The sequence below is a fragment of the Pongo pygmaeus genome, chromosome 14, assembly GCF_028885625.2.
Source record: "Pongo pygmaeus isolate AG05252 chromosome 14, NHGRI_mPonPyg2-v2.0_pri, whole genome shotgun sequence".
Lineage (NCBI taxonomy): Eukaryota > Metazoa > Chordata > Mammalia > Primates > Hominidae > Pongo > Pongo pygmaeus.
In genome coordinates this window covers 38,718,816-38,737,512 of record NC_072387.2, presented here as the reverse complement: position 1 = coordinate 38,737,512, position 18,697 = coordinate 38,718,816, and the positions used below count along the sequence as shown (strand labels likewise).

At 37.4% G+C, this 18,697-nt stretch overlaps 1 protein-coding gene across 10 annotated transcripts in view; it reads left to right on the top strand.

Annotated features, from left to right (window-relative positions):
- Positions 1–11,430, top strand: part of KATNAL1 (katanin catalytic subunit A1 like 1) — a 93,886-nt gene extending 82,456 nt beyond the window's left edge. For all 10 annotated transcript variants that reach the window (XM_054446599.2, XM_054446601.2, XM_054446602.2 and 7 more), the window contains 2 exons: positions 3,698–3,824; positions 5,395–11,430. In XM_054446599.2, coding sequence (XP_054302574.1) covers positions 3,698–3,824; positions 5,395–5,593 — 326 coding nt within the window. In that variant the 3' untranslated portion in view covers positions 5,594–11,430. The remainder of the gene's footprint in view (positions 1–3,697; positions 3,825–5,394) is intronic.
- Positions 11,431–18,697: the final 7,267 nt, after the last annotated feature.

The following is an 18,697-nucleotide window of genomic DNA, read 5'->3' as shown; positions in this document are numbered from 1 at the left end:
CATTTTAAGTTGGCTGTCTGGAACTTTGTTTCAGTGGGAGAATATATTAAACTTGGTGTTAAGGATCTTAGGCCAGGCACAGTGAAACGTTTGATTTACACATACAGTGGTATTCTAATATTGGGTCTGTAAGAATGAAAAGGGGTATTTGTTCATTGGCATTTGCTGGCTCTGTGTGGAACATTGTGTAACGATGCTCTTATGTTAACATCAGTTCTTACCTGGACATCAGTCGCACATCAGCCTTCTGTAGCGGTAGGCATAGGAGCTTCCTCCCCTCACCCCTTTCTGTCCCTACCCCTCCTGCCACCAGCCTGACTGGAGGACTTCTTTGGCTCTAAACCACATGTTGAGCAGGTGTACTACCTGTGAGCCTGTTGGCTGGGATCAAGGATGGGGGCTCCTGGGATTAGGGAACTGTGGAGGTAGAGGTTTTCCAGTCCTGCCCTTTCTGTTTTCTGGTAATCCCAAATCACACCTGCTTGCTGCTTTTGGCACTGCTCTGCTTGGTCTCACTGTGTGTTTGTGGTGTGTGAAACATAACTCAATACAGAAACAGTTCCTAAAATGTTTAGTTTATCCAGTAGCTGGTGAAGCAGATAGCCCTGTTACCCGCTCCAGGAGAAGTAGAGCCTCCCTGGAACCCAGCAGCTCCCAGTGTGTTCCCTCCCAGCACGGTCCCTTCCTGCCCTCTGCTGGGGGTCACCACCTTTCCCTTACGGTGATTTCCTTTTATGGAGATAATGTATTGCTTTTCCATATAATTTCATCACCTAACAATGTATCCCCAAACAAAGTTTTACCTCCTTTTAAACTTTACGTAAATGAAATCATACTGATTGTGTTCATTTGTATCTTGCCTCTTTTGCTCAATGTATTTTAAGATTCATCCATGTTATCACCTATAGATGCCCCCTCAGATTCATTTTTGTTGCTGTGTGGTATTCTGTCATGTTCGTTTGCTAGGGCTGCCATAACAAATACCGAAGGTTGGGTGGCTTAAACAACAGAAGTTAATTTTCTCACAGTACCGGGAGCTAGAAGTATAAGACCAAGGTGTAGGCAGGGTGGTTGCACTCTGGGGCCTCTCTCCTTGGCCTATAGGTGGCCATCTTGTCCCGGCGTCTTCATGTGGTCTTCCCCTTAGGGATGTTTGTGTCCTAACCGCTTCTTCTTATAAGGACACCAGTCATGTTGGATTAGAGCCCACCCATATGACCTCATTTTACCTTAATTACCTCTCCTGTCTCTAAATACAGTCACATTCTGAAGTACTGGGGTTTAGGAGTTGCCTAAAAATTTTGAGGGACATGGTTTAACCCATACCATCTATTATGTGATTATATCAAAATGTATCCGTCATATTATTTGGTGGACATTTTAATTATTTTTTGTTTTAGGCTATTATGAACAGTGCTACTGTGAACATTTTCATACATGTATAGTGGTAAGAATGCCAGAATGGAGCATTCCATCCTAGGAGTGAATTGCTAGGTAGTGCTGCACAGCTGCAGTATTAATAGATGAATTCAATATGGTTTCCAAAGTGCTTGTGTTGCAGGATCCTTGGTGGCGCCTTTGCTGGAGTTTTGCTTGAGCCCAGCGTTCCGCCCACTTGGCCTGGCAGGCTGTGCTCGGCTGGAGCTACTGGCCCTGATCCCACACCGGCCAAGGGCAAGCCAGGCATAGAGTGGTGAGGGGTGCGTGAGCAAGCAAGCACCGGGGTCTGGCCACTGTGCATAGCCAGGCACGCTGGCTGTTGGGTAGTCTGACTTTTTTTTGCTGATTCTTAGGAATTCCTTAAATATTCTTGATACAAGTCTTTGGTTGCTTACATATGTTACAAATATCTTCTCAAACTCTGGAACTTACCTGTTTTCACTGTGTTAACAGTATCTTTTGATGAATAGAAGTTCCTCATTTTAATGTGGTCAGTTTATCAATCTTTTCCTAGTTGAGTTTTTTGAATATATGTTTTGAGAATACTTCCCTGAGGTCATTCAGATATTCTTCTCTGTTATTTTATAAAATACTTACAACTTTGCATTTAGATGTAATATATCTGGCACTGATTTTTGTGTACAGTATGATGTAGGACCTGATTTCATTTTTTTCCCTGTGGATAGTCAGCTGTTCTTACATCATTAATTGAAAAAACACTCCTTCCCCTCACGGCCTGAACCACCTCTGACGTAAATTCTGTGTCTGTAATTATGCTTCGGTCTGCTGCTGGGCACCCCGTTCTGTACTGTTGATCTGTTTGTCTATTTCCACAAGAGTGTCACGCTGCTTTGAGTCCTACAACTTTGTAGTAAGTCTTAAAATCTGGTAGAGCAATTCTTTCCACTTTGCTGTTGCTCTTCCAGAGCATCTTGGCCGTTCTTGGTTCTTTCCATTTCTGTGAACATTTTGGTATCTGCCCGTTAGTTTCTACAGATAGACCTTTTAGGAGGATCTTTATTGGAATGCTTTGGCTGTATAAGATCAATTGGGGGAGAATTGTCAATTTCATGAAAGACAAAACAAAATGAACCAAAAAGTAAACACTGGGGAATTGTTTTAGATGAAAGAAGATGAATGAGACATGGTAACTGACTGCAATGTGTTATGGTTTGTAAAAGTTATAAAGGCTTGGGACAAATGGGGAAACTTTGCTTTGAATTGTGTATTAGACACTAATATTCCAGTATTAAATCTCCTGATAAGGGTGAGAAATGTTATGTCTACCTTTTTTCTTAGGAGATACATGCTGGGGAATTTAAGGTGAAGTGTTGTGATGCCTGCAGCTAGCGCTCAATTCAAAAAGTTGAGGGTAGAGAGATGAGGAGGCAGCTAGAGTGATAATGGCAAAATGTTAGCAATTGGTGAATCCCGGTGAAAGGGAAATGGGTATTCATTGATTTTCTTTTCCTGTATATATAGCATTTTTCAAAATAAAAGTAGAAGAAAATTAAATTTCATTTTGTATCTCAGGAAATAGTAGAGCGCCAGATAAACTAGTAATGCATTATCTTAGTGTGCTGTGCTAAGCAGATTTGCCACTAAAAGCATTAGTGAAATGGCAAGCGTGATTGGTTATTTTAAAAATTCTCTAGTATGTTTGAACTTATTCAATTCACATTTAAATCATACTGGAACAGCAAGTGTCTGTGGGCTGGCTCTCCAAGTAAAAAATACATTAATGAGCTTTTTGTGCCAATTACTGATTTTCAGGAAATGTTCTTTAAACTACTGATAAGAGTTCTGGAGATCCATGTCATACTAACAGGTGAGCAAAGTAATTCATAGGAGTTAGACTTGATGCAGTCTAATTTTGTAACACCAGGCTAAGTATTTTTTTTTGTTTGAGAAGCATTTCCGGTGCTTGAAAACTGATATTTATATTTTTCATGAAGGATCTCAGATTCTTTGTTCTCATAGTAGTTATCTTCACAGTCTATAAAGAAAACCCAGGTGGTTTTTGGTTTTTTTGTTTGTTTGTTTTTCTTTCAGTTTTTAGTTACTGCAACAGAGGCACATAGGAATTTAAATGATTCCATGAGTCATGCAGTGAATTGGTAATAATACTAATGGACACACAGTTATTGACTCTTCTTTGCATTGGCCTCATTTTCCCCCCAAATGTTAATATGTCATTTCTCAGCAAAATTATTGGTAAAGTAAAACATCTAACAACAACACCAAAATCTTGTAACAGCAAAAGGAAGAGCCGAGCTTCTGAAGATCAACCTTCGTGAGGTCGAATTAGATCCTGATATTCAACTGGAAGATATAGCCGAGAAGATTGAGGGCTATTCTGGTGCTGACATCACTAATGTTTGCAGGTATTTTTGTAATGATCTGTGATTTTAGACATTAGTTATAGACTTGGCAGGAGGACTGGTCTTAAAGTCAATGTAGTTAGCCCAGTGTAGTTAGACATGAAAGCAGCTACCCATTTCTTTGAAATGGTTTCCCATTTGTCCTTTTTTCTTCCATATAACTTTATTCTTCATTGTGAGATGAAAATTATATGGCAGTGGTCACTGATGTTTTTGATCTTTGGATTTTTAAGAAATTGTTGTGTCGGTGACTCACGCCTGTAATCCCAGCACTTTGGGAGGCCGAGGCGGGTGGATCACAAGGTCAGGAGATCGAGACCATACTGGCTAACACGGTGAAACCCCGCCTCTACTAAAAATACAAAAAATTAGCCAGGCGTGGTGGCGGGCACCTGTAGTCCCAGCTACTCGGGAGGCTGAGGCAGAAGAATGGCATGAACCTGGGAGGCAGAGCTTGCAGTGAGCTGAGATCGCGCCACTGCACTCCAGCCTGGACAACAGAGCGAGACTCTGTCTCAAAAAAGAAAAAAAAGAAATTGTTGTGTCTAACTCGATAATAATGACTTTGGCAACCTAAGATTAGTTTAGCTTTGTGTTGGAGTCTTTCTGCATCAACATAAAGTAATATTATTTAGTTTTTGTTGGCATTATTTAAACACATGCAAATGAGCAAAAATGATCAGCGTAAGCTGGGGAAGATACACATTTAAAATTTTTTCAGTTTAGCGACATCATAATTTTTAGACAGTTCCTGTCACTCTGCAGTTTTTTTTTCTTATTTTTCTAACTGTACTTAAATTGACTTTAGTAGCCTTTCTTTAAAGCCATAGCATCTGTTTTTCTCACCTTTTCTGCTCGCATTTTTCCCATGTGCATCCAAGTTTAGTGGCATACAATAAGGTTGCAATAGTTTCTGCTGTTACTATAGTAAAATATTTAAGAACTTGACATTTTTGTTAGCTTGGCCTTCCTAATAGCTTTTTTGTGATTATGAATTATCCTTTTCTTCCAGACCTTCATATTTATTTGTAGTTGGTCAAAGAGAGCTGCACATGGGATCAAGAGAAGCTAGAGTTTATGCCTTCAGTTGCCTACAAATAAATACTCCATGTAGGGAATTCCATGTCCACTATATGTGGATATTCATGTTTCAGAGAGAGTGATTCGTGTCTTCATTCCTCTATTTAGGCTGTAGACAAACTGGTCTGTGGTTTGAATTATCTTAACATTAGCCATATGTTCATTTCCAAGTGTACTATTCAATATTTCAAAATTTGACTTCAGTTTCCTAAACTTTTTGGCTGTCTTTGAGGAGCGAGTGGGGAAAAGAAAATTCAGTACTATTTGAGCTTAACTTAGACTTTTAGGGTTCATTAACTATATATTTCATGTTTTTGGTTATTTGCATCCTGTTTTAACTTCTGCTGAACCCCCAGGATGTTTCTTAAGTGGAAAATTCTAAGAAGCCTCATAAAAACATATAATCTTTTGTTTTTTTCATAACTTTGTTACAATTGAAAGTGTTTAAAACATGTGCAAAAATTACTGTTGACTGATTTTGGTATATTTTTAGGGATGCCTCTTTAATGGCAATGAGACGGCGTATCAATGGCTTAAGTCCAGAAGAAATCCGTGCACTTTCTAAAGAGGAACTTCAGATGCCTGTTACCAAAGGAGACTTTGAATTGGCCCTAAAGAAAATCGCTAAGTCTGTCTCTGCTGCAGACTTGGAGAAGTATGAAAAATGGATGGTTGAATTTGGATCTGCTTGAATTTCTGTCAGCTCTTTAATTTCTGGTATTTTTGTTTATAAAATATGCAGAAATTCCTGCAATTTTTAAAAAACAAGTTTGGAATTTTTTTCAGTGGAGTGGTTTTCACTTAAAGGAAAAAAAAAATCTAAAACTGCAAAGAATACTAAATGTAATTGAGAAATAATTCATGGCGAGAGTTTGCTAGTCTCCCTCCCCGGCTTTGTGCTGGTATTCCATGTATTCCTACATTAATATTGCACACCCAAACCAGTCTATCAGGGAGGCTGAAGAAAGGGAGCAGTGTGCTATTTTAGGAATACAGAAGATTTAGAAATACCCCTATTTCTCATTTGCAGTTTTTTTTTTTTTCCAATTCTTTGCTCTGTCAACATGAGGGACCTATCTATATATGTTGACTTTTAACATCAAAATTGGATTTGTGTCAAACTCTTATTTATTGTTAAGAGAAGAATGACAGTATATTTTGGAGGAAATAATGAATTTACTAATTAAACCTTTAGAATTTATGACTTACTGTTAGAGTATGTCATATGGTTAGAATTTTTACTTCCCCTACCCCGCCATTTCTTCTGCTAGCTACTTAATAACATCTTGAGCTTTATTGAGGAATATTCTCACACTCTGCGGTATTTGAATCATTTTGCCAGGTCATTTCTCTGTCTTTAGTATTTTTTGCTGGTGCTTCTTACACTTAATATGGAAAGGTGGGAAGAATATTATTGCATTAGATGTAATTCTTCATTCTAGACTTCCAAGTTTGTTTTCACTTTTCTTTTTTTTGTGTGCGTGAAGGAGTCTCTGTCTCCCAGGCTGTGTAGTGCAGTGGTTGATCTTGGCTCACTGCAACCTCTGCCTCCTAGATTCAAGCAATTCTCCTGTCTCAGCCTCCCAAGTAGCTGGGATTACAGGTGCGCACCACCATGCCTGTCTGTGTTTTCACTTTTCTTTCAACATGTTCAAACAGATATATAGCCATTATTTTTCTCAGCTCCAGCATTGTTTGATTTTTCTTGAATTTGATTTTAGTATTTGAGATAAATACTTTTGCATTCTAAACAAGTCCACTCTCTGTGGCTAACACAAAACAAATGAAATCTTTATAGTTTTCCAAACAGCTAGTTTAGCAAAACAGCATTGTACATAATGAATGATGTTCATTGGAAAATTCTAAAATTTGTCCTGTCTAGGTTGAGAACTTTTACACACAGTAAGATAAAGATAGAAATCTGACATGCTCACTCAGTTCAGCAGGAATTACACATTAGAAAGAAGCCAGAAAAAGTAAATGGCATATATCCAATCACAAATAAATGATCCTGGCGTTAGTTTTTATGATTACATGTGTCTTATTAGGCAATTTATGCTTTAATGGTCAAGCTTTTAAAAATTTGTATTTGATAACATCCTGAATTCTCAGTTTCGAATGGTGCCTACTGGTTTAAAACTAAAAATAATACAGCTTTTTGGACATTTAACCAAGATACTAAGAAGGTTTTTTTTTAAAAAAAAGAGATTTGATTATTTTTCCCTGCTAAAAACTCTAAATGCCTTATGTTCTTTTCAGATAACTTAAGTCTGACTCTAAACTCCAGTATTCAACTGATGCTGTAAATTGCCCTTCTTTCTGAGACACAGATTATAAGATGCCAGATCATAAGACATCATGATTTTATTGTAATTGAATTCTTCCTAAAAATTGAGAGATTTCCTTTTATTAACTTTTAAAATAAAGAAATAAGTAGTTTCATTATGATTATTTTGCAAACTATTACCATTCAGAAATATACTTTTTTTTTTCCCTGAAGTTTTAGGAACCATCACTAAAACATTAGTCTTGTGATTGTTAAAACTTGTTTGTAATGGGTTGGTGCAAAAGTAATTGTGGTTTTTCCATTACTTTCTATGGCAAAAACCGCAATTACTTTTGCACCAGCCTAACAGTAGTTGATTAGTTAGATCTTTTCTGGGTTTTGTATTAATTATCTTGGTGTGCATTTAATTATTTTTCTGAATTCTTCGTGGATAATGACATAGTAATTGTGATTCTTTTAATGCCAGTTAAGCAGTATTTGGCAACTTAAACTTCCTAGGAGCTTATCTTTACTGTGTTAAGTGAGTCAGGTGTGCTTTTTATTTCCCTTGTTTCTCATTTTGCCCTGTCAGTGGATGGTAGATGCTTTGTATATCTTAAATCCCTTAAAGGATCTTAAAGTCATCCCTCAGGTGTTCTATTTAACTTTTATTTTATTTTATTTATTTATTTATTTATTTTGAGACTGAGTCTTGCTCTGTCGCCCAGGCTAGAGTGCAGTGGCATGATCTCGGCTCACTGCAACCTCTGCCTCCCAGGTTCAAGCCATTCTCCTGCCTCAGCCTCCCAAGTAGCTGGGACTACAGTTGCCGCCACGCCCGGCTTATTTTTTTGTATTTTTAGTAGAGGCAGAGTTTCACCATGTTGGCCAGGCTAGTCTCGAACTCCTGACCTCAGATGATCCGCCCACATTGGCCTCCCAAAGTGCTGGGATTACAGGTGTGATCCACCGCGCCTGGCCCTAACTTTTAATATGCAACACACACACACACACACACACACACACTTTTTATTTCAGAAGACAGTGTGTTGCCTTACCCAGAATGCGTGCTAGGATTACAGGCGTGAGACACACACACACATACACACACACAGAGTCTTTATTGCAGAAGACAGTGTGTTGCCTTATAGGCGTGAGAGACACACACACACACACACACACACGGTCTTTAATGCAGAAGACAGTGTGTTGCCTTACCAGAATGAGTGCTTGGATTACAGGCGTGAGCCACCGCGCCCAGCCCTAACTTTTAATGTACATCACACACACACACTCACATACACACACACACACACACTCTGACTGTCTTTATTGCAGAAGACAGTGTGTTGCCTTACCCAGAATGAGATTGAATTGTTTTGCTTCGTTTTGTTTTGTTATTCTGTGTTGTGGTAGCAGATGCATTATCAAAGGAAAAATATTTGGCTCCTTTAATTCCTCTGAAAACTTGAGTATTTTGAGTTCTGCAGCACAATGACTGTAGGACTAAGCTAAGTCTGCTTTGCAGATATCTGATCAGATAGTCCCTTCATTCTGTAGATGTGTATTGGTTGGTCCAAGACACAGTGGGTGGGAGCTCTGTGGACCAAGACAAAGCTGTACTAGAGAGTACAGTTCCAACTTGGCAGTTTCTCTAATGACTCTGTATAGCTTCTGGCTTCTACTACTGAAACAAGAGTTTAGATCACTGATGGAGAGGCATAGGAATCTGTTTGTGCTTTGGAAAAATATATAAAAGTTTTTTTCCCCTATTTTTTGCACTTTAAATCTGTTTTGAAATTAGAACTGATATACATTTGTTTGAATAATGTGTAACTATTATGGATCTATTTTAATGAACAATTTTTACCATTTCCCAAGCTGCCCTTTATTATAAGCATGACATGTTTACTATAAACCTTTTGCTCCCATAATTTCTTTTTTTAAAGGAAATTAATATTAGTGAAATATATCAAACACCTCTTTAATGAAAGCTGCAACCTTCTAGTGATCCAAGTAGAAAATAGATGGTGGCATCACAGACTTTATCTACACACTTTTGGGTCTGGTCTAGCTGTATAGCTCAGGGCTTAATTTCAGCTTCTGAGATCACAGTTTTTGTGATGTCATATTTCACTCTCAAAACATAGGCTGAAAGCACGAATTACTCAAAAAGTAAGCAAACCAATACCTGGTGAATCTATGGACAGTCATACACATACATCAGGGGAAAATGTGTGTGTACAACCCAAATTTACAATATGATTGTCATTCTTTGACTTTGCTTTGTATAGCCTGACTCTGTTGAACATGAAATTATTAGTACTCTAGGTTTTGGATAGCCTGAGTTCATTTGAATTCCTTCCTTAGGAATAAGTTTTTATATACACTGCTAAATGTGTGATGAGACTCATAAAACAGTAACCAGCTGAGGTAGCTATGATTCACTTTCCCCCCACCCTAACTTGAGATAAAATGAAGGACTAGGCAAGTATTTCATGTTGTGTGAGTGGACTTCGGTTCCTTCAGTATTGTCTAGGTTATTGAGTCTTTCTTTGCCTAATAGTGGATTCCCACTCTTAAGATAACTTTTATTAATGATAAATCACTTTAGGGTATATTCTGTATGACAGGCATAATGTTAAGGGTGAATGCTGGCCTTTTCCAAGAAAAGGCCACCTTAACTTGTATAGGGAAAAATTCCTAACTATTCTCTTTTTTGTATCTTTTTTTCCTTAACTGTTTTGATTGTATATTTTTAAGAAACCACTTAATTTGTGATGCACATAATATTTGTGTGAACCTGAGAATATGTCACAATAGAAAAAAGCAGAAATTATAGTTGGGGGACATGTTGGGGGATAAAAATATTTAAGCCTCAAATGTTTTACTGTCATCTCCACTAACTATTTTTACAGCAAAAGCTAAAAACTGTGTTGTAATTATTGTAAGTTTACTTATTTATACTTTTAAATTAGGTTTTTCATACTTATTTAATTTTTTTGACATTTGCTTTTAATATTTGTTTCTTAATGTGGAGATTGTGTATTTTAATAATCAAATTCTTAGGATAATAGATATATTTTTAAACATTCACCTCGTTAACAAATAGATCTTTGAATTTTTATTAGGTTTTTTGACTCCGGACAACTCTTTAGCTTTAATGATATTTCTAAATTCCCAGCGACTTATTAATAAAAATGGGAAAAATATTTAGGTAATGTCATAAAATTTATTTTACCTTTCTCATTTCCTGAGAAAATAAGTGAAGAAAAACCTAGATATTGCTTTATTACCAGCAGTGTGTAGGTTTTTGTCCATTTGGAAATTTGGCACAAAAAAAATAGGGAATTAGTATAGAGAAGTTTCCCTCTTATAAAAGGACTCCCATTTGATTGTTCGAAACTATAAAATGCACTTTTACTTTACCATATCTGAAATGACAAAATATCGCCCTTTGGAAAACCTGACTCTTTGCATGTGTAATCCCCAGAGTCTACCTCAGTTAACCAGGCTTAGTTTTAGGCAGGAATGAATTGAATTAAATTCAGTTCATCATCTATGCAGATTTGTTTCTTTGAAGCACATCCTTCCCTCCTGCTGTTGCCCTCCTCCCATTAACTTTTCTTTTTAATCTTGAAATTGTTTAAAATATTCCATTTTTCTTTCTCTAGCAAAGCGTTTATATTCCAAATAAGGCCTCTGTGAAATGTCTGAATTACTTTTCCCTTCTTTGTTATGGTCAGCTTCATTATTTGGATGTATTGCATTCAAAGCAGCAGTTCCAAACATAACACACATCTATTTTCTTAGAGTTTTGTAAATACAAACTAATGTGATGACATTAAAAATTGTGGATCCTACATGTTCCTATGTTCATTCTCTAAAAACCTGAGTAACTTTATGAAAACACACAAACCTGGAAAAATGTCACATTTTTGTCACATTTTTACTGACAAATGTATATTCATATGATGGTACGGCAGCAGGGAGTGGCCCCCAGTTAACATGGTTGTGAGTGGACACAGTGTCCAGCAGGATCACTGCATGTTATGATGGCTTGTAAGTGCGTTGTTAAGACTTTTGTTTCAGTGTTTGTCTCCCAGTATTTGAACCTAATTTAAAGAAAAATACGTTTCCAAGTTATATTTATTAAATGTGTTTTTCCTTACATTTTGTGCTGCTACTTTGCTAATCTCATTAGCTTAGCGTGTTTGTGCATAGGTTATATTTGGTAATAAATTTATAGAGTGTTGGTTGTCATCGCTTTCTTTGTGGTTCATTTTGATCTATAGTCACGGGTGCACTTCTTGCCACCAGTGGGAGCAACAAACCCCTCATTAGTAAGGGATGGCTTTCCCCAGATTTTTGTTCTCATAAAATCACATATTATGAACTTGACATTTTGTATTTGCTGTGCTTATGCCAATAATTTCAAGGTTGATGCAGGTAAGATGTGTGTTTTTTCAATTAATTCCAACTGGCATAATCAATACACTTGTCTTATTTGTGTAGCACCATTGCAAAGTAGATGTTCTATATGGTGCATTTTCTAGATGACTAAGTCTTACTTTATGACCTCCTCCAAACAATTTTTTTAGTTAATAGACTTTATTTTTTTAGAGCAGTTTTATGTTTACAGAAAAATTGAGCAGAAAATTTGGAGCTCCCATTTACTCACAACCCCCGCCCGTTTCTCCTCTTATTAACATCTTACATTAGTGTGGTATATTTGTTACAATTGATGAACTGATGTTGATGCATTATTATTATTCAATAATTGACAATAGTTGACATTAGGGTTCACTTTGTGTTACACACTTTTATGGGTTTTGACAAAAGCATAATGTCATGTATCCATCTTTACAACAGCAGACAAAATCGTTTCACTGCTCAAAAATTCCCTGTGCTCCACCTATTCATCTTTCCCTCGCCTCCCAATTCCTGGCAACCACTGAGCCTTTTAATGACTCTCTAGTTTTGTCTTTTCCAGAATGTCATATAGTTGGAATCATATGTAGCTGTTTCAGACAGGCTTCTTTTACTTAGCAGTATGCATTTAAGTTTCCTCCATGCCTTCCTGTAGCACGATAGCTCATTTCTTTTTAGCACTGAATAACACTCCACTGTCTGGATGTACCACAATTTGTTTATCCATTCACCTGCTCAAGGACATCTTGTTTGCATCCAAGTTTTAGCAATTATGAGTAAAACTGCTATAAACATTCATGTGCAGGTTTTTGCAAGCGCCTAAGTTTTCAACTTGAGTAAATACGAATGTGATTGCTGGAACGTATGGTAAGAGTATGTATAGTTTTATAAGAAACTACCAGACTATCTTCCAAAGTGGCTGTACTGTTATATATTCCACTTGCAATGGATAAAGGTTTCTGTTGCTCCACATCCTCACCAGCATGTGGTAGTGTCCGTAGTTTGGGTTTTGCCATTCTAATAGCAATAATGATGCTAACAAGCCTAACAGCTGTTTCACTAGGTTCACTGATAGGTGTGTAACGGGACCTCGTTGTTTCCATTGCAGTTTCCAGATGATGTGGAACATTTTTTCACATGCTTATCAATTTGAAACTTTGCTAAAGCATATCACATTTGTTCCTTGAGTTTGTAAACTGAAGAATTGGAACTTACCCTTTTCTTTAGGATTCAGAGTTGTTATGAGGTCAGTCAGTCCGTTGTTTTATGCCACTCTCTGCAGTTAGTGGAGGGGTAGCAGGGCTTTTTTTTTTTCTTTAAAGCTCTCTTACTGACTGGTCTTCGAGTTTTGATGTTTGCTTTTATAACATTTCCACTGGTCTCTTATCAGCCTTTCTTCCTCTTCAGTGTCCTATTTCAGTGAACCTAGAGAAATAGTTGTTAGGCTTGTTAGCATCATGTGTAAATGAGTACCGCAGTTTAGGGATGAGGAGTGGTGGAGAGGTCTATTCTTTGGGCTCTAGTGCTGTGTGTCATTTCTCTGGGCTATCCGTGGCCTTTTTAGCTCTATCTTTGGATCCCAGAAGTGCTCCTCGTGGACCAAGTGTGAAGTAGATATTTTTGCATAATTATGGTGCCATGCAGTTGTGTAATATTTGTAACTGGAAGGGACCTAGCAACAATTTAATGCCATGGCCCCAGCTGTTTTTCTTCCTGTGGCCATAAGTGAGGTTTCGGTCTGCTGGGGGGTACAAAGAAAAAGAATTAGGTTAAGTGGGACAAAGACAGGAGACATTTGCGGCTAGAGCCCTCCCACTCTCCTTGCAGTCCTTTCTCCAGTGCATATGACCAGTGCCACCTGTGACTGACCTGGCTCCCATGGCAGAGCATGGTGCAGTGTTGGAGTGTTTGCCCAGAGATGCCAGGAATTTAACTAGAAATCATGAGGGAAGATAGAAGCATTGCCTGGCTCCGTCCCTTCCCAGCATCAGCTGCTACCTCTCTAATGATAGGCAGAAAGGCAGGGTGGGCTCAAGTCTCACCTGGCCGGTTCCAACAACTGACGCCCCAAGGCTGGAGGCTGGTACTCAGGTGCTCCTCGCCCTCCCTGGCTGGATGTCACCACTTCAACTGCACCTGGCCAGGCAGACGTGGAGCTTCACTTGGGCATTCCTCTGGCTCCAGCTACACCCAGAAGAGGGCAGAAAGGGATCAGGGAGAGAGCACATGTGCTCGGTGGTTACTTCTTATCCTTTTTACCATCAGAAAAGCTTGATGGGCAACTCTTTCCTAGTTTAACCTATTCTAATATCTTCTTAAGACCTTCCCTGTAACTTTTGAGAGACTCACCAGCAACCTACAGCATTGAGAGCTGAAATTAAGAGCAAATGACTTGGTCCCCTCATCTTACAGGTGAAGAGTTGAACCCATGAAAATTTAAAAATATATGTTCAAGATCATATTCTGACCTGGAAGCAGAACTTATATCCATTTCTGATCTTGAAGAATGCTGCAAACAAGGCTTAAAGCAAGTCAGATGGCAAAACATTTATTAAGGACCTTTAAGACTGTAGCAGATACCAATACAATTACCTGAGCTGATGATGGTTAAAAATAAGAAATGTAAGATAAGTTGACATCATAGGATTGGAACTAACATAATGTTTACTGTGTGCTAGATACTTTTATTTACTAAATTCATACATTAGCCCTAAAAGATTTATTCTTATTCTTTTTCTTCAGAAGAGAAAACTGAGGCTTATAGAGTGACTTGCTCTAGTTGAGTGGCTCCTAAGAAGTGAAGAAGGATAGGAACCTAGGTCAGTTTGGTTCCAGAACGCATTCCTTTGCCATATTCTAAGCTTACTCTCAACAATGTTAAAAACACACAAAAAGCACTCAGTTTTTAAAATGTTGCATTCACACATTTTTCTGAGGTTATGAATCACTTTTTAACCTTCCCTTTCTCTTAATGCTTTTTTGTCAGATTTTTAGGTAGACTACTGTGATAGATTCTGTTTCAGAATTTATGTTAATAAGGCAAGAAAAGAGGGCTCTTTTGGGATTTAAATGAATTTGAGACTAATGGCTGCCGTTTGCTCTATCAGAGTGCAAATATATACCTATTGTTTTTAAGGGCAACGCTTAATGAAATGAACTAATCATTCTAAGAATTCCCATGAATCATATTTGGGCCACCAACTTAGGTGACATAGAGCTCTAACAGTTACTTTTATTCCTGGGATCTCCAGCAGTCCTCTGCTGACTGGGTGACAGCTTCAGAGTCCTTAGCTGGATGCATAGTTGTCATCGGGGCATCATCAAGTCATGGATGGGGCTCGTTGTTCAACTTTGAAGCACCAGAACAAAGTTAATTCTGAATGTTCAAAATACCATGGCCACACCACCTGAACGCACCTAATCTCGTCTGAATATTCAAAACGTCTGTCAATTACTGCATCTTAAATAATTTTTTAAACAAATAACTAACCATGGTATGACCACTGTATTCCATAACAAAAATCCTAAACTATAGTGTCAGGAATTATTTCGTAATTAGATGTGGATGAACTGAACTTCATTTGGGGTTTGTAAAATACCTCAAGCTATTTTTCAAACATTTTGAAATATGTTTTGTAACATTTCCCAAATATACTTTACTAAACATATTTCCTTTAATTTTTAAATCCTTTTTAAAGTGTTTAACGGGAAATTTAATCCATATGTTTCTGATTCATTTACACTTAACTCATCAAAGTTGTTTCTTAAGAAGAATTAGATTTCTAAGAAGCCTGAGGAACTCTTCGCATGAATTCTGTCAGCCCTTAAAAGCCTTTTTCCAATCAAAACTTTTTTCCCCAAAGATAAATAAATGTGGATGAAATGTTTTAGTTTGGTTTACAATACAAAGCCCATATTTCAAAATCTAACCTAGTTGTGAATTTGGGATAATAAACTATTCTGCCTTTACTGTAAGAATTCACCTCATTTGTTGCTCTTCAAATCAACTAACTGCAGTGTTTGCAATAACTATGCTCTCTTGAAAACACAGAACACTGACATTACATACTGTGTTCTCAAATTCATAACAAAAGTGACAGAGGTGGGCTGAGCAAACATATTAAACTAAGTCAGCTAGTTATTGGGGATCTACCATGTATGCCAAATATGTATACAGTACATAGTCACACATATACATACATGTGAAAATACTCATTTAAGGTTTTTTTGTGTGTGTTTACCTGTACTTGTAAATTTTAACAAAATTTATTTTGTATTTTGTATTAATTATTCTGAAGTGACTACAATTGTTCTCATCTCTATTTAGAAATGTTTTTCGCCTGAGATTTAGTTCAACAGGTTTCTGTTGCCTAGCAGTAGGTTTTTGAGAATAGCTTATTGTATAGCTTTAATTGAACAGGTTGATTGCATGAAATCTTAGCAAAAGTAAGGTCATTGCAGTGAAGGTAAAAGGAACTATGCTGACAACTAATTGGATAGAATGTCATAAACCACAGTGGATCTGGAAGAGATTTGCAGAAACGTAGCAACAAAAGAAGGGAGTTTGTTTGAGGCAGCTAGAAACTGCATTCAGAAATATTCATGTTAAAAGAAAGACCATTTTCCTTGGTTCTCATTAGGGAATTGTGTAAGATACATATTTGTTCATCACAAGAAATAATCAGTTCCTATTTTTAGTGGAAACTTTTTCCCTTAGTTGTTTAGTATGGGATTATTAGACAATAAAAACATTTTTTGTGTACTTTTCAAAATATGAACTAATTTCTTACATATTTCATTAGTTCGTGCCATAGATGAACTCTTAGTATTTGAGGAAAAAAACTTTCATGATAATTCCTTTTTAAAACTAACACTTAAAATTGTCTTTATTTAAATCAAAATGCAAAACCTCTTGCATTAAGGAAGACTTTTATCTTTTACTTTGTATTTTTTCATATGATAATTATTTACTTTGTAAAAGAAATATAAAATTATAAAGACTTTTTAAAGCAATATTTGTAGACATCAAATCAGTGTCTGCCCTTCTGTCTCCCAAAAGCCCTTGGGCCTAAGTAAGAGTCACTCATAGCTCTTGACCCCATTTCATTTGACCCATAGGGCAGGATTGTGTTGACCACTGTCACTCACTCTCACCTAGGACAGTGCTCTTCAGGCTTCCTTAACAATAAAGTGTGTGTGAGTTACACACTGTTACTATGTTGGTAGTTTAAGGATACTTGTAAATTATAGTAGTATTTGTATATAATTTATAAAAATCTGTAAAATGTAGAAATACGAAAGACTATAGTATGAAGACACTGAAAAGTAATCTTATTGCTACAAAATCCTTCCAAAAAATATGAGTAATATTTTCATTGAGAGCCATGACATTAAATATACTTTATTATTTTTTTAAATCTTAGGATAACAATTTAGGGACAATGATTTTATTTTTATTTCAATGCTTAGTTTTAATGACTGTTACAGCTAAAAATGTAACTTCACAAAGGTGTGTAGATCCAAGTGGAAGAAATAGATCATTGGCTGCAATCTGAAGTAATGAGCTTCATTTTAAAATCATGCCCACTAAGCAGAAGTTTTTATTTGGCTATTTGCGTCTTTCTTGATGTCAGTCAGTTCTTGCAAATTAATTGAAAGGTTGCATTTTATGTTGAATGTTCAGAACCTACTGCACCTCTTCATTTGGAAGATTTTAAAGCAAACAGGAAAATTATTTTAAGTTGCACATATTAGAGTTCTTAAAAAAGAGGCTCAGTGTTTTTGGCAACAAAATCATGTAACAATGGAAAAACATTTCCCAACATCAGTTTTCTTCACGTAACATGGATTTCTTTCATATAGTAATTATTTTATCATCCTTTTTTTAAAAAAAGAATAAAGTTGTAGAGGAAGTAAGCATTTCATTTAACCTAGATATGTATATGAGCCTGTTTCTTGTGCATACAGCAAAAATTTAATAAAACAATAGCTTTGCCTTTATTATATATGATACATTCTGATATTTTCTAATTGGTTTCATTTTGTAAAATTCCTGGACCTGCCCCAGGAAATTGATTTCATTACTTGTTAATGGTGGACAGCTTGCAATTTCAGACCTCCTCCTGGACTGCAGGGTGCCACTGGCTGCAGCCCTGGCCCTCTCCCAGCTTCCTCTGTGCGGATTACTCAGTGACGCATTTGATGAGTGGCCTGGTGAGCAGCAGCAGCCATGCCTGGTTTCCTGGCCACCCGGGGGCTCATCCTTCACCGTGCTATTCCTGACAGGCCATTGCGAGTCTCTTTATCGTTTGAACCTGGCCAATCAGGTTCTCAGGGTCAGGCACTGGGCATCTGCCCTCTCTCTGCCTGCCTCCCTGGCCCTCAAATGCCTGAGGATTCCAGCTGTATCCCAGTGGTGGTTTTCTTGATTTTGATCAGTCTAGACATGATAGTTCTCGAAAGATTTAAGACACGCTTAATTTCTGTTGAGTTTTCATTTCTCCTCAGTCTTAAAATTATTCCTGACTTCTAGATATGATATGAATATGTCACTGTTGCATTCCTTTTTAAAAAGTCAGCAGTGATCCCTGTGCCAATGTTGAAAATGGTTTCTCTGTCTGATGTTAAAAACATCCCCTGGGGAAGGACCAGCTCACTGTGGTTCTTGTACTGGTATAGGACATTTAGATAGCTGCCAGCAACCTAGGGCAACACAGCTGCTTGGTGACCTCTCCTTGTTCCTGGAAAAGGAATAGGGCTCTTCAGTTACAGTACATGGTATTGGAATCGTTCAAGGGAGGACCAAGAGAGGAACAGAGACTCGTAGTCACTAACAGGAAAGTGTTAAGGTTTGAGAGTCAGACTGGAAGGAAGAATCAAGGAAGGAGAGGATCGAGTTTTCAAGGGAAAGGAATCCTTATGTGTTCTGCTGTGAGTGGGTGAAGAAGGTTGACAGAAGCCACAAATAGTTGGTCTTATTTGGACTGTGCCTCCTGTGGCCAAGGCACTGTTCCTGCTATTTGGCTAGATACTTATTGGCTATTTAAAACAAGGCCTCTTTTGGATCACGAGACGTATTTGGGTATTGTGAGAACTTCAA